Source organism: Lissotriton vulgaris, chromosome 6, assembly GCF_964263255.1.
Source record: "Lissotriton vulgaris chromosome 6, aLisVul1.2, whole genome shotgun sequence".
In the NCBI taxonomy this organism is placed as follows: Eukaryota; Metazoa; Chordata; class Amphibia; order Caudata; family Salamandridae; genus Lissotriton; species Lissotriton vulgaris.
Window position 1 is genome coordinate 1,102,992,479 of NC_141694.1, and position 13,613 is coordinate 1,103,006,091.

Below are 13,613 nucleotides of genomic sequence, written 5' to 3' on the forward strand. Positions count from 1 at the left end.
TTTTAATAAATACGGCCGGGGGTTGTTCGACCCCCGCCTCCAAAGAAATCTCTCTCATGTCCTTGTTAATAATGTTTGTAACGGAGGGGGGGGGGGTCCTCCAGTAGTCCCTGACCATATTGTTATACGCATTTATGCTGCACGCATTCTGCAATTTAAATTCTGCTGTGCATTGTCACTTTTTTCGACAATAGAAACAGACATGTAGCACAAGTTACTTACCTTCGGTAACTATATATCTGTAAGAAACAGTAGTTAGTATTAGATTCCTTGCCTTAGAATATCCCCAGGCGTCAGTCTGGATCCGGAATTTTTTGCGTAGCAGTAACCCTGCGCGTCGGTAGGCGTCGTCTGCGGCTCCGCGTCCATCGTCGGCGTCGTTGGCGCCGGAATGACGTCGCCGGAGTACTTAGACGCCGCCCATGCGGGCTGACGTCAGTTCTTATACACAGCTTTTCTGCGCCAGAAACGCAGAGCGTTGATAAAAACCAACACTGGAGCCATGAAACTAGGGCCCTGAAAGGGATGACCTTAACCCTAGATATCGGTTCGCAGAACGGGGAGGATGGGTGCGGCGGTAAGAAATCTAATACTAACTACTGTTTCTTACAGATATATCGTTACCAAAGGTAAGTAACTTGTGCATCTGAAAGAAACAGGTTAGTATTAGATTCCTTACCTTAGAATGGATACCCCAGCAATACCAACCCCGGTGGTGGGTCTGCGAACCAATGATCACACCAGAAAGTCCAGGAGAACGGATCGGCCGAAAAAGCCATCTCTCCGGACTTGGCTGTCCAGGCAGTAGTGTCTTCCGAACATGTGTAGCGAGGCGAACATAGCTGCCTGACAGATGTCCTGCAAGGGGACTTCACGACTCAGGGCAGTAGTAGCTGCTGTGGCCCGAGTGGAATGGGCACGCAGCCCCACAGGAAACTCCTTTTTAGCCAGTGAATAACAAGCCTTGATGCACAAAACGACCCATCGAGAAATGGTATCTGACCCTTCTTAGTGCCCACGTAGCCAACAAAGAGCTGGTCGTCCACCCGGAACTGGCGAGTGCGGTCCAGATAGTATGAGAGCGCACGTTTTGGGTCCAGACGGTGGAGGCTCTCTTCCTCTTTCGAGGGATGCGGAGGCGGAAAGAAGGTGGGCAAGGTGATGGACTGCCCGATGTGGAAGGCTGTGACTACCTTGGGCAGGAAAGAGGGACGCGTCCGCAACACAACTTTGTCCGGATGGACAGAAAGGAAAGGAGGTTGTGAAGAAAGAGCCTGGAGCTCACTCACTCTCCTGGCAGAGGTGATGGCAACCAGGAATGCAGTCTTAAGAGTGAGGAGACGAAGAGGACAGTTATGAAGTGGCTTGTAGGGAGCGCACATCAGATAAGTCAGAACAAAATTCAAGTCCCACTGAGGCATCACGAAAGGAACAGGGGGGGAACATATGAATGATGACCTGCAAGAGCCTATTTACAACTGGGGACTTGAAAAGAGGGCTGATCAGGGAGCCTTAAGAAGGCGAAAATGGAAGAGGTAGCCCTTTACAGTGCCCAGAGCAGAGCCCTGCTGGGCAAGAGAAAGAAGAAATAGGAGAACCTCAGAAAGGGGGGCAGAGAGTGGATCCACAGCCTTTGCTGTGCACCATGCCACAAATTTGTTCCACCTGCAGGCGTATACCGACTTTGTGGAGGGACACCTGGCTGCCAGAATCACATCGTAGACTTCAGGAGACAAGTCAAATGGCCTCAACTGTCGCCGCTCAATCTCCACGCATGGAGGTGGAGGCTGGACAGGTTCAGGTGGAGGACCGTCCTCTGCTGCTGCTACAGAAGGTTCTCCAGAAGAGGCAAACGAATCGGGGGGATCGACTGACATGCTTAGTAGCTCGGTATACCAATATCTTTGTGCCCAGTCCGAAGTCACAAGGATGGCTTGGGCCCGGTCGTGCCTGATCTTCTTCAGCACTCTGGGCAGAAATGGTATAGTCGAAAAGGCGTACAACAGTCCACAGCTCCACTCGCGACGAAAAGCGTCTTAGAGCGAGTGCCGCCTTGGAAATTCCAACGTGCAGAACTGATGACATTGCGCATTCTCTTCTGTGGCTAATAGATCTAACCAAGGCTCTTCACACTGCAGAAAGAGACCTTGCGCCACGTCAGAGTTCAGATGCCATTCGTGATCCATCATGCACAGATGGCTGAGTTTGTCCACCCTGGCGTTCAGGGAACCTTCCAGGTGTTGAACCACCAGGGTCACGCCCAGATTATCCAGCCATTGCCAGATGCGCAGAGCCTCCTGACACAGGGTCCACAACCCCACCCGCCCTGTTTGTTGGAGTACCACATGGCGGTGGTGTTGTCTGTGAACACCTGCACTACACTCCCCCGGACAGAGGGGAGGAATGCCTTCAGTGCAAGCCAGATCGCCCGCAGCTCCAGAAGGTTGATGTGGAGCCGGGACTCCAGAGGCCTCTGATCTCGCCTCTCCCATGTGGTCCCCCCCAAGCCCAGGATGGACGCGTCCGTCACAACTACGTGCTCCGGTTGGGGTAGGGAGAGGAACCTGCCGCTGACCCAATCGCGATCCGTGAGCCACCACTACAACTGTCTTGCAGTGCCCTCCGAGATCAAGACATGGTCAGACAAGTTGCCCTGCTGCTGGGCCCACTGAAACTTCAGGTCCCACTGCAGAGCCTGCATCCGCCACCTGGTGTGATGCACCAGAAGGATGCAGGAGGCCATCAGCCCCAGAAGCCGCAGCATCAACTTGACCAAGACTCGGGATAAAGGCTGAAAGATTAGAATCAGAGCCTGAATATTCCGAACCCGCTGTTTGGGAGGATAAACCCGAAACTGCGCCGAGTCGAGAACCACTCCGATGAAGAGGAGCTTCAGAGAGGGACACAGGTTTGACTTCGGCACATTGATGGAGAACCCCAGCAGGTGCAGGAGGTCGGCCGTAGTCTGGAGGTGGCTGACTACTGTCTGGGGCTAGCCCGCCTTCAACAACCAGTCGTCTAGATAGGGGTCGTCTCCTCACCCACGCACACAAGGCCCTCCACGACCTTGGACCAAGCTACCTCAACACCCGCCTGACCTTTTACACCCCTACCCGTCAACTGCGATCTTCCAACCAAGCCCTCGCCGCGATTCCACGCATCCGGAGAGCCACCATGGGAGGAAGATCCTTCTCCCACTTAGCGGCCAAAACCAGGAACTCCCTCCTCACCCACCTCCGCCTTACACAGAACCACCTCTCCTCCAGAAAGCAACTCAAGACTTGGTTGTTTGATCAGTAATGAACCCCCCTCCCTCAAGCGCCTTGAGACCCTCTGGGTGAGTAGTGCGCTATACAAATTTCTGACTTGACTTGACACCCCTAATCTGCGCAGATGAGCTGCGACCACCACCATCACTTTAGTGAAAACCCGAGGGTCGCTGGTAAGGCCGAAGGGCAGCACGGTATACTGAAAGTGCTTGTGGCCTACCGTGAACCGCAGGTAACGCCGGTGGGCCAGCAGGACGGGGATGTGAAAATAAGCGTCCTGCAAGTCCAACGCTACCATCCAGTCTCCCGAGTCTAGGGCAGCTAAGACTTGAGCCAGAGTCAGCATCTTGAACTTCTCCTTCCGGAGGAAGCCGTTGACGTTCCGCAGGTCCAAGATAGGGCCTAGGCCCCCTTTGCCCTTCTTGGGAAACAGAAAGTAGTGGGAGTAACAACCACACCCTACTTCTGGCCCAGGAACGCGCTCGATGGCCCCCTTGGCCAAGAGGGCCGTAACTTCCTCTCGCAGAAGTTGCAACTGATCCCCGACATGTGGTGGTATTGCGGTGGCATGGCTGAAGAGGTCGCCTCGAAGGAGAGGGAGTAGCCCCTTTGGACGATTTGCAACACCCACCTGGTTGATGTGATGTTGCGCCAGTGGAGGAGGTGATTGCATACCCTGCCCCCCACTGGCGTGAAATGGGCATGAAAGCTCGGACTAGGAAGGCTTTGAGGCGGATACTGCAGGGGTGGATGTGGACTAGCCTCGCCATTGTCCCCGGGCACAGCCACGGCGGTTACCACGTCCGCCGCCGCGCTGGATGTTAGTCTGCGGCACGTGACTGGCAGGCTGTGTGGGGGTGCCCCTTCCTTGGCCACGAAAGAAGCGAAAGGCAGCAGCTTGCTGGCGTGGGGCCGACAGGCCCAAGGACTTGGCCGTAGCTCTGGAGTCCTTAAAGCGCTCAAGCGACAGTCTGCCTTGTCGCCAAAGAGGCGACGGCCATTAAACAGCATGTCCATAAGGGTGTTCTGGACATCAGCCGAAAAATAGGCGGACCTCAGCCAGGCGTGGCGGCGAACCGCCACCGTCATTGCAATCGCCCTGCCTAGCGAGTCCGTGGTATCCAGCCCACATCGAATGGAATACCGTGCCGCATCTCGCCCCTCCGCAGGGGCTTTGGCGAGATTAACTCGGGCCTCCTCCGGGCATTGTGGCAGCACGTCCGCGACTGTGTCCCACAGAAAGTGGGTGTAACAGCCCAAAAGGCAAGCGGTGTTGACGGACCGCAACCCCAAACTAAGTGAGGACAACATCTTTTTCCCATACTGTTCATATCTTTTGGATTCCCGATCAGGGGGAGCTGTCGGGTATGCGGCCTGCGAGTTAGAGGCCTGGATAACCAGGCTCTCGGGGGTGGGGTGGGTGAACAAGAAACTAGGGCTGCCCGGGGCCGGGCGGTGGCGTCTGGCCACGTTCCCATCTACAGGGGGACCTGTAGCGGGCCTGGACCAAGTGCCCAACAGAACGTCAGTTAAGGCCTCATTGAACGGCAGTAGAGGCTCCGAAGAGCTTGCCTGCGGTTTGGGGACCTCAGTGAGCAGGTTAGTCCTCACAGCTGCGACGGAGAGCTCAAGAGCCAAGCCCTTAGCCGCCCTCGTCAACACCACACTGTAGGCAGCCCCCTCCTCCGTAGCCACGTTAGGAGGGGTGACAAATCCAGTGTCTGGCTAAGTGTCCAAACCACTGGCCTCCCCTAGCTCACCTGCCCAGTCCTGAAAAGACTGACACACCCGTGCCAGAGGGTCCTCAGACCCCTCCCAATCCGCCTCTCCCTCTATCTCCTTGTACGCAGGTTCAACCGATGGGGCCGGATCATAGAAGAATTGCTCTTCTCTAGACGTCGAATGCGGCGTCGATCAACGCCGTTCCGATGTCAGAACCGGATTCGGGGGGGAAATTGGGGACGGCGTCGGAGGCGACAGCCTAGGGGTCAGCGCCGGCGGAGAGGTTGTTAGGTCGACCAGCGGGGACCCGGATCCAACGGATCCAGTGGAGCCCTGCGGCGCCGGGACCGAAGTCGGCGCCGGGACCGAAGTCGCCGAAGCCACCTGCCCGCTAGGGCCCCCAGAAGAACCCCCGGGGCCCGAAGGCACCTCCGAAAGGCCCGTCGAAGGAGAGCGATTCCTCATGGCCACAAGGAATGCGTCTATCTCCTCCGGCGTCGCGTTCAGCCCAGGGACCGGTGGGTATGGAGCTAGCTGCGGCGCCTGCGGCTCCATCGAAGCCACATGGGCAGTGTCGCCCAAACCCCCGGACGCATCGTGCGAGCGTTGGGGGGAGTCATTAGAGCTGTGTCGCATCTTTGACTTCTTGTGCCTGTTAAATGAGGACTTGGAGCCCAACGAGTGGTGTTGACTCGCCGAGCTGTGATGACTCTGGCCCCGCGACCGGTCCCTCGACCTCCTCCTGAACCGGGACCTCGAGCGGCGCAGGGCCAACTGCCGGAGCACGAGGCGCTTACGGGACCACTCTCGCCTAGCTTTCGACGTCAAGGCCCGGCAGCCGGGGCACGACTTGTCATCGTGGTCGGCCCCTAAGCAATACAGGCACCAGCTATGGGGGTCGGTAACCGACATCAGTCAGTTGCAGTCGGCACAGGGCTTGAACCCGGGCATCCCTACCGGCACCGATGGAGTCGTTCGACTCGAAAAACAGATCAAAAGGATTGAAAAAGTTTAGTCAAATGACTAAAGGGTACCACTTTTTCCGGATCTGCGCTTGCTGGTGCAAAAAAAAGAAGAACTGACGTCAGCGCACGAAGGCGGTGTCTAAGTACTCCGGCGACGTCATCCCGGCGCCAACGACGGACACGGAGCCGCAGACTACGTCTGACGCGCAGGGGTACTGCTACGCAAAAGTTTCCGGATCCAGAATGACACCTTGGGATATTCTAAGGTAAGGAATCTAACACTGACCGATTTCTTTCAGATAAGAGTTTTTGTGTTTGCAGTTTTTAATACAAAGGATAGAACGGCAAGACGTAGGACTGTCCATTTGTACTCCAGACGTCACACGCCGTTTCTACTGACAATGTCGAACTCTGCCTCTCTCATTTCATCCAAGCTTTAAACAAACCTGATCTCTTGTCTTTATGGGGCCTTGTGTTTCTAATTAGGAACACATGGCCCAATACAGATAAGAAAGTGCTTTGCGACAGCAGCAAAGCAGGCCACCACGTCCGGCTCGGAGGCCAAAGGTCGTCAACCAAAAACCCTCATTTCCAATGGCAGGCCACCGTTTAGCATAAACGGTGATGCCAACCAATGGAAATGCCAGCCAATGGAAATGAGGGGCGGGGCTTCAAGCCCGCTTCTGAAAGTCCTTCTTAACAATAAAATTCGCCGAGGAACAGTGCATGTGCTGCCAACCTAAAAAAAGAGTAAAAAAAGAATTGTAGGTTTATTGTTTTTTTTTTAAATGGCATTAACAAACGGATTGCTGTGAACAGATTACCATTTTACCAGCTTTCAGGTACAAGGAGAACTATTAAAACAAAAACCACACAGCTACAATTTTTCTACCTACCACCCAGTGGCTCCACATATCTCACAATAAAAACAGTACCCCACTTGTGTGGCTGGGCCTAGCGCCTGCCACAGGAACAGATTTAACCAGTGGCCATGGGAGGAGCATATTGAATTTGTATGGTCACAGCTGTGGCAGGCGCGAGGCCCTGTCACAAAAGTGGGGACAGTTGTTATTTGGAGAAGTGCGAGACTGCGCTGTCTGGCAGGCTTAGGCCTAAAAAACACAAGAAGCTGATCTAGTGCAAGGGATGTAATGGGTTAAACAGACCAAATATTAACAAAGAGACAGGCAATCGTAAAAATGTGCATTGCTTAAAAATGTTACCCAGTATTTGATAATTTGACTATCGAAAGCATGTCATAGTTCATTATAATAGTAGCACACATTCAGCATGTAAAGCGCTTCGACGCCTCGTCAGGGGAAGTAAGCGCCATATAAATGCAATAACAATTCAATACACGTCAGGGGAAGTAAGCGCCATATATATGCAATAACAATTCAATACAATACAATAAAACAAAGGTAAATGTTGCAACTGATTTACAGATATCATGCCATTCGGTAATGGTTGCACAAACCAGATGCAATTAAAATACTGCTAAGGTCTGAAAGGCATTTCTAAATAGTCAACTTATGAAATAATCGAATAGGATGAAAGATTATGGGTATGTGGTAAAACATTCTACTGATCACCAACCGATCAATGAAAGGGAGACACCGGACGAGAATGTTTATTGAAAGAAGGGGTCATCAGAGTCAAGTGTGCGGTTCCTCTTAACACGGTCATGCTGTGAGTAACTATTCCAGTGCTTGACCGTTATTTCTAACGACTCAAACCATTTTTTTCTAATCTGCGACTGCAATGCAATTATTTCTTCACAGAAAAAGCGATTTCTTACCTGAACAAAGTGGCTGGGGGTTTCACTACACACTGTGTGGATCTGCCCGTTTACTATTGGAATAATTTTTGCTAGTGGAAGACCAACACTGGAAAAGCTACAGAGAAAAAACACACACAAAAACAAAAATAACATATGAAACCATTACTGCTTACAACATAATAAGATTTTCTGTTTTGTAACTTAGTGAAATCGAACAAGCTTTGAAACAGTGTATATTACCCTTAAAAAAAAAAAACAAGTGAAAGGGACATTCTCGTCATAATGCAAAACTCAAAGAATCACTAAAATCCACCACTTATGGTGAGTTCTGACACCATTACTCTCATCACGGGTGACACCTCCAAGGCCATCTACAGCTCCCTCCAGGGATGCAGGGAGCGATTGAGCCCTGTGCCTAGTATCCGCGGCGAAGGCAGCACGCAGTAGTATTCAGGAGGATGTAATGTAACCAGTGTTCGAGGTTGGGGGGGGGGGGGTTTAGGGGGGATGGGAATGTGGGTGGCGATCAGGGGGCGGCAACAACCCCGAGGATTAAGTCAGTGGGGGTAGGGGGAGTCAGAGGTGTGTGCCAGAAAGAGCAAATCATTCACATTTTTAGTGTTTGGCATTTGACTACCCAGCTGCATCTTATTACGTTATTTAATTCAGCCAATGGATACACGTTTCTTTAAGGTTTAATATGAGTTAGTGACATTAAAATACATTCACAAAGTGGGATTTGTTTCCAATCAAAGAATGTCCCAAATACGCTTAAAAGTGGAATCACAAGCAATTTGTCTCCGAGCCATGCAGTTTCTGTCATCAGCACTTCTCCCTTTTTCCACAAGAGCAGTTCAAACATGAATGGCAAAATATCCTAGTTTGCAATTGTTTTCTATACAATTATGACTCTGCAATATTTGCCACATAATGCATCACCTGCTGCATAATTTGATGATTTTAACTAATAAATTGTTTGTAGCTCTAATAGATCAAAAGTTACAAACAAACGTGACTTGTGTTTCTGCGAAGTGGAGAGCCCTTTGCACAGGTTGACTGATCACGGTTCTCAGTGCTGCATTTGTAGGTTGCACTGCTACTAATAAGGCAAAATCTTTAGACTGTTAGCATGTGTAAAAGATAATATATAGCATTACGCAGCAGCTTTTTTTGCTGTATAATTTAGTCAACACTGCAGAATAATTTTGTCCTCCATTCCTACATAATTCCAGTGGTCCCAAAGGTTTAAAGTGCTTGTGCATGAAGCAGAGAGACCATGAAATTTGTAAACTAAGTTTAGTGAGAGTGCAAATCCTGAATTACTGATCCTCGGTGAGTTGCACCTACTACTGCTGAAACAAGACTAATAGAGATACCAATGGCTGCAGCTGAATGGTCTCAAGGGCAAGGCCGACTTTAGCGCTGGTGGAGCCCTGTGTGAAGATGTTTGTTGGTGCCCTAAATGACTCCCTCCGCCATGGATTCCCTCACTACCACCCTTCAACAGTGCCCCTCGAGTCTCCAGAACCACTTTCTCGCTCAGATGCATTTGATTTGATTTACAGCGCCACTGATACCAGTGTAGGGTGTCAGAGCACTTTACATCACACACATTACAGAGAGACAATCAATCATGTGTGTGTAAATCACTCTATAGGAAATACAGAAGGAAAAGTACTACAAGGTGTAGGAGTCACATGACACTATACTAGTAAGCAGTATAGTTTAATAGTGCTTGGTCTGAAGAAACACAAACTCTGAATTTAGAACGTAATACCATGGTTGGGGTTTTCTCTTTAATAATAAGAATGGATTTAATCCACATGAACACCCTTTGCAACATTAGAATAATCAAAGACTGGGGGAAAACATAACTCTCTGATTTATACTTTGCAGTTTGATTGCAGCTCTTAGATGACAGTTAATAGCTCACTGTTCTATGTTAGGACTTTGACTTCGAAATTGCAAGCAGGAAAAGGATCTCTCTGACAAAAGCAGTAACCCACTGATCGGTAACATTATATGCACTTTGTGATCTGCATGGTACATATTCTTTACAGCAGGCACATTAACCCTCTGCGGTAACTTTCCACGAGTCAAAACTTCCCCTTGACAAAACTCCATCTCTATCTAGGAAGAACATTAATCATGGTAGTTATCATTACATTTATATTGTTTCCGAAAATTGCTGGAAGCCAGGAAGGAGGCAGCAAGTGATTTTAGAAACATAATATACTTGCAAACATGACGCCCCCACCCACAGAGTCAGTACCTCCAGGAATGGTGCCCTTCCCCACCCATGGAAAACAATGCTGTTCAAAGAAAGACGAGAAAACAAAAGTAGCGCTTCACTGGCAAACTTAGTAAAGTGGTGTTAATATGTTTGGGTGAATAAAATCAATCTGGCCATTTTGCGACCACTCTATCTTTTATTGTATTGTAATTGCATTTATATAGCGCATACTACCCTTGACGAGGCGTCAAAGCACGTTTTCTGCGAGTAGCATGGTACTCTGGAACCCATAAAGGATTAGTGATGAATTAGTATAGTGAAATATGAAAGTAATTTGAGTGGTGGATATGTTAGTCTGTTACACAAACGGGAGTGGGCAGGCATTCAGTGATCTGACTGAAAGGAGCAGACAGGTTTCTGAGGCTGAGTCTAGCTGGTGGCCCCACACCGCACAGCCCTGGGAAGGGTGTATCACCAACTTACTCCCTCTCGCCAACATAGGCAGATCTACCCTTCTCCTGTTATGTTATGTTATGTTATGTTATGCAGGGGTTTTGTATAGCGTACGGCTACTCAGAAGAGTGTCCCGACGCTTTGGATTGCACACTAATCTCATAACACAACAGGGAAATAAAAAACAGAAATAGAAGGAAGCTAAAAGGGACCGAAACTAAGAAGAAAAGAGCCAGGTTTTAAGCCCTTTCCGGAAGGCCAACAGATTAGGAATGCTGCGCAAGGACACAGGCAGTTTATTCCATAACTGAGGTGCTAGTAGTTTAAAAGAGCGGCCTCCGATGCGGGCTCTCTTCACACGAGGAACCGCCGCAAGAAACAGGGCTTCAGACCTGAGCGACCTAGCAGGCAGGTAAAAGGCCAGCCTATTCTGCAGGTATTTTGCTCCGGAGGCGTGCAAGGCTTTGTGCGCCAGAGTAAGAGTTTTAAAAATTATCCGCTTCCGGACAGGGAGCCAATGCAGAGCCTCCAGAAGACCCGAGGCTCTGGCACGGCGCGATAGTCCAAAAATGGCCCGTGCTGCCGAATTCTGGACAACCTGTAGCCGTTGGAGCAGATACTCTGGCAGGCCGAGATAAAGGACGTTGGAATAGTCAATTCTCGAGCCTATAATCGCCTGCACCGTGATTTTCCTATGTTCCTCCGATAACAGGGGAAGGAACTTGCGTAGCATCCGGAGTAGGCCAAAGCATGTACCAGTGAGACCGATTACCTGTGAACGTAGTGTGAGGCCATTATCGATCTTAATCCCAAGGTTTTTAGCCACCTGGGACGAACTTGCTGGTGGAAACATGTTCTCAGGCCACCACACTTTCCAGTCCGGATCCGAACTGCACCCAAAAAAGAGGACCTCGGATTTATCCGAGTTGCACTTGAGGCTGTTGTGATGAAACCATTGAAACACAGCCTCAAGGCAACCCTGGATCCTACCTCCATCGAAGTCCGCACCCCTCTCACAGGTGAAGAGGAGCTGGGTGTCATCGGCATAAGAAACGATCTGGGCCCCGAAAGACTCCGCCAATGCCGCCAAAGGGGTCATGAAGATGTTAAATAGAGTTGGACTCAGGACAGAGCCCTGAGGAACTCCGACACCCAATGGCGACATCTCGGCGGAGCAAGCAGAAGCCCAGACCGTTTGTCGACGGCCTGCCAGGAAAGATCGAAACCACTGGAGCACCGTCCCTCGGAGACCAACCTCTGAGAGTCTTGCAAGAAGACCCTCATGAGGGACGGTGTCGAAGGCCGCCGACAGATCTAGCATCACCAGCATCGCTCTCCCGCCCGAATCCAGCACCTCCTTAATCGCCTCCGAGACTTCCAGGAGGGCTGTTTCAGTGCTAAGATTGGCGCGGAAACCCGACTGGGTAGGGTGCAGTAGGTCGTGTGACTCCAGGTAATCGGCAAGCACCTTATGGACATGCTTTTCAATGACCTTTGCAAAAGCCGGCAGGAGCGAAATAGGTCTATAATTCGCCAACACCTCCACATCCAGGCCAGGCTTTTTAAGCAGGGGAATGATCATAGCCTGCTTCCAGGCCTGGGGAACCACACCCTGTGCAAGAGAACAATTCAACAGGGGGTTCACAAGGGGGTTAATGACAGCCGCCATTTTAGCCAAAAATTTTGCCGGACAGGCATCCCGAGGGGAACCTGATTTAAGGCCAGCCATCAGGTCAAATGAGGCGGTCAGCGAGAGAGGAGGGAAAGCTGCCAAGGCCACACCTGCGTTAAGTCGGGTATCAGCGGTGTTCTCCACCCGACCCGGTATCTCAGGCTCCAATACCAGGAAGGAGTCCTGGATCCGCTGGATCTTAGAGGAGAAAAAATCCGCAATCGCCCTGACCCAAGGCGCAGGAGGGGGAGACTGGGTTGGTACTGCGCGAGACGTTGTAAACTCCCGCACAACGGCGAAAAGCTCCTTGCAGGAATTGGAGGCAGCTTCAATTTTTCTCGCGAAGTAAGCCTTCTTCTCCGCGAGGATGTTCCGATGATAAGCTTTCGCCACAGACCTGTAGGTGAGTTTCGCCGCTGCGTCGTAATTTGCGCGCCATGCTCTTTCCGCTACCTTGCATTGGCTCCTGCTCGACTAAAGGTTGCCCAGCCCACAAGAGAGTAGTGCAGGGAGCTGGCCAAGCCCTCTCTGGAACCACTGACCCAAGGACACACAGTGCCTGTTTTATCTTAGGCACTTAAGTATCCTGGGAGTAGCTGCGCCATTACGCTTCATTGCCATCTACATGAAGGTACCGGCTACCTGAATGCTCGCCACTGGAGGATCGTCTACTCTTAGATCCCATGACTGATAAGGCCATTTCCCTAACTTACCGTAAACTGATTAACAACACCCCAGACTGTTTGGGCCCACTGCAGGAGGCTTGGGAGTCTGATGTGGGTCTCTTAAGAGGACGACGATTGGGCTGAGGCGTTACAGATCCCCCGGGAAATAGCTATAAGAGCAAGATTCTGGATGATTCAGCTCCGTATTCTCCATAGATCCTATGCCTCTTGAATAGTTTACATCTGAATGGGCACTTGAGAGACTGACAAATGTGTGCCGGGTGCGGCGAGACAGGGTCCTTCTTTCAAATACTGTGGTCATTCCCTAGGATCTAAACATAATGGAAATGTATAACTCGAGTAATGATGAACGTGGTGGGTGAGGACGTCCCACTTGATCCAAGGTGGCTCATATGGGTGAGACAGGCGAAACGCGTGGCCACAATGGGCCAAGACCTGGCTAGTTCTGGCAGGAGGTGTGGCCAAGAGGAACATTGCCCGAGCATGGGGAACAGGGACACCCTTCACACTCACAGCCTTGAAGAAAGACCTCGACTGGTGGTACGGGTGATATACTAGATGCCCACGGAAAGTCGAAAAGATATTGGGTGTCTGGGCCAAGTATAGAAGATTTTGTTGTAGGCCAGAGGGAGCAGGGTGCACTGATGTGGGAAAATTGATCTGCGAACTATGTCAAGGGAAGGTTGTTGTTGCACAGTGGGCCCTTATGAGGGGGTCTATGTCGTGCATTGTGAATCCTGAATTGCATGTCTCTCCGAATCTGCTATTATGAACCGACTATGTACTGAAGCTTGTTTATGTTCAATAAAATGATCTTAAAAAAAAAAAAGTAT

The 13,613-nt window shown here is 50.7% G+C and overlaps 1 protein-coding gene across 1 annotated transcript in view; it reads right to left on the reverse strand.

Moving 5' to 3' along the window:
• Positions 1 to 13,613, reverse strand: part of PEX3 (peroxisomal biogenesis factor 3) — a 391,252-nt gene that overhangs the window by 40,648 nt on the left and 336,991 nt on the right. Inside the window, exon 11 of the mRNA XM_086927170.1 lies at positions 7,755 to 7,851. Within this exon, the coding sequence (XP_086783296.1) occupies positions 7,755 to 7,851 (97 nt within the window). The remainder of the gene's footprint in view (positions 1 to 7,754; positions 7,852 to 13,613) is intronic.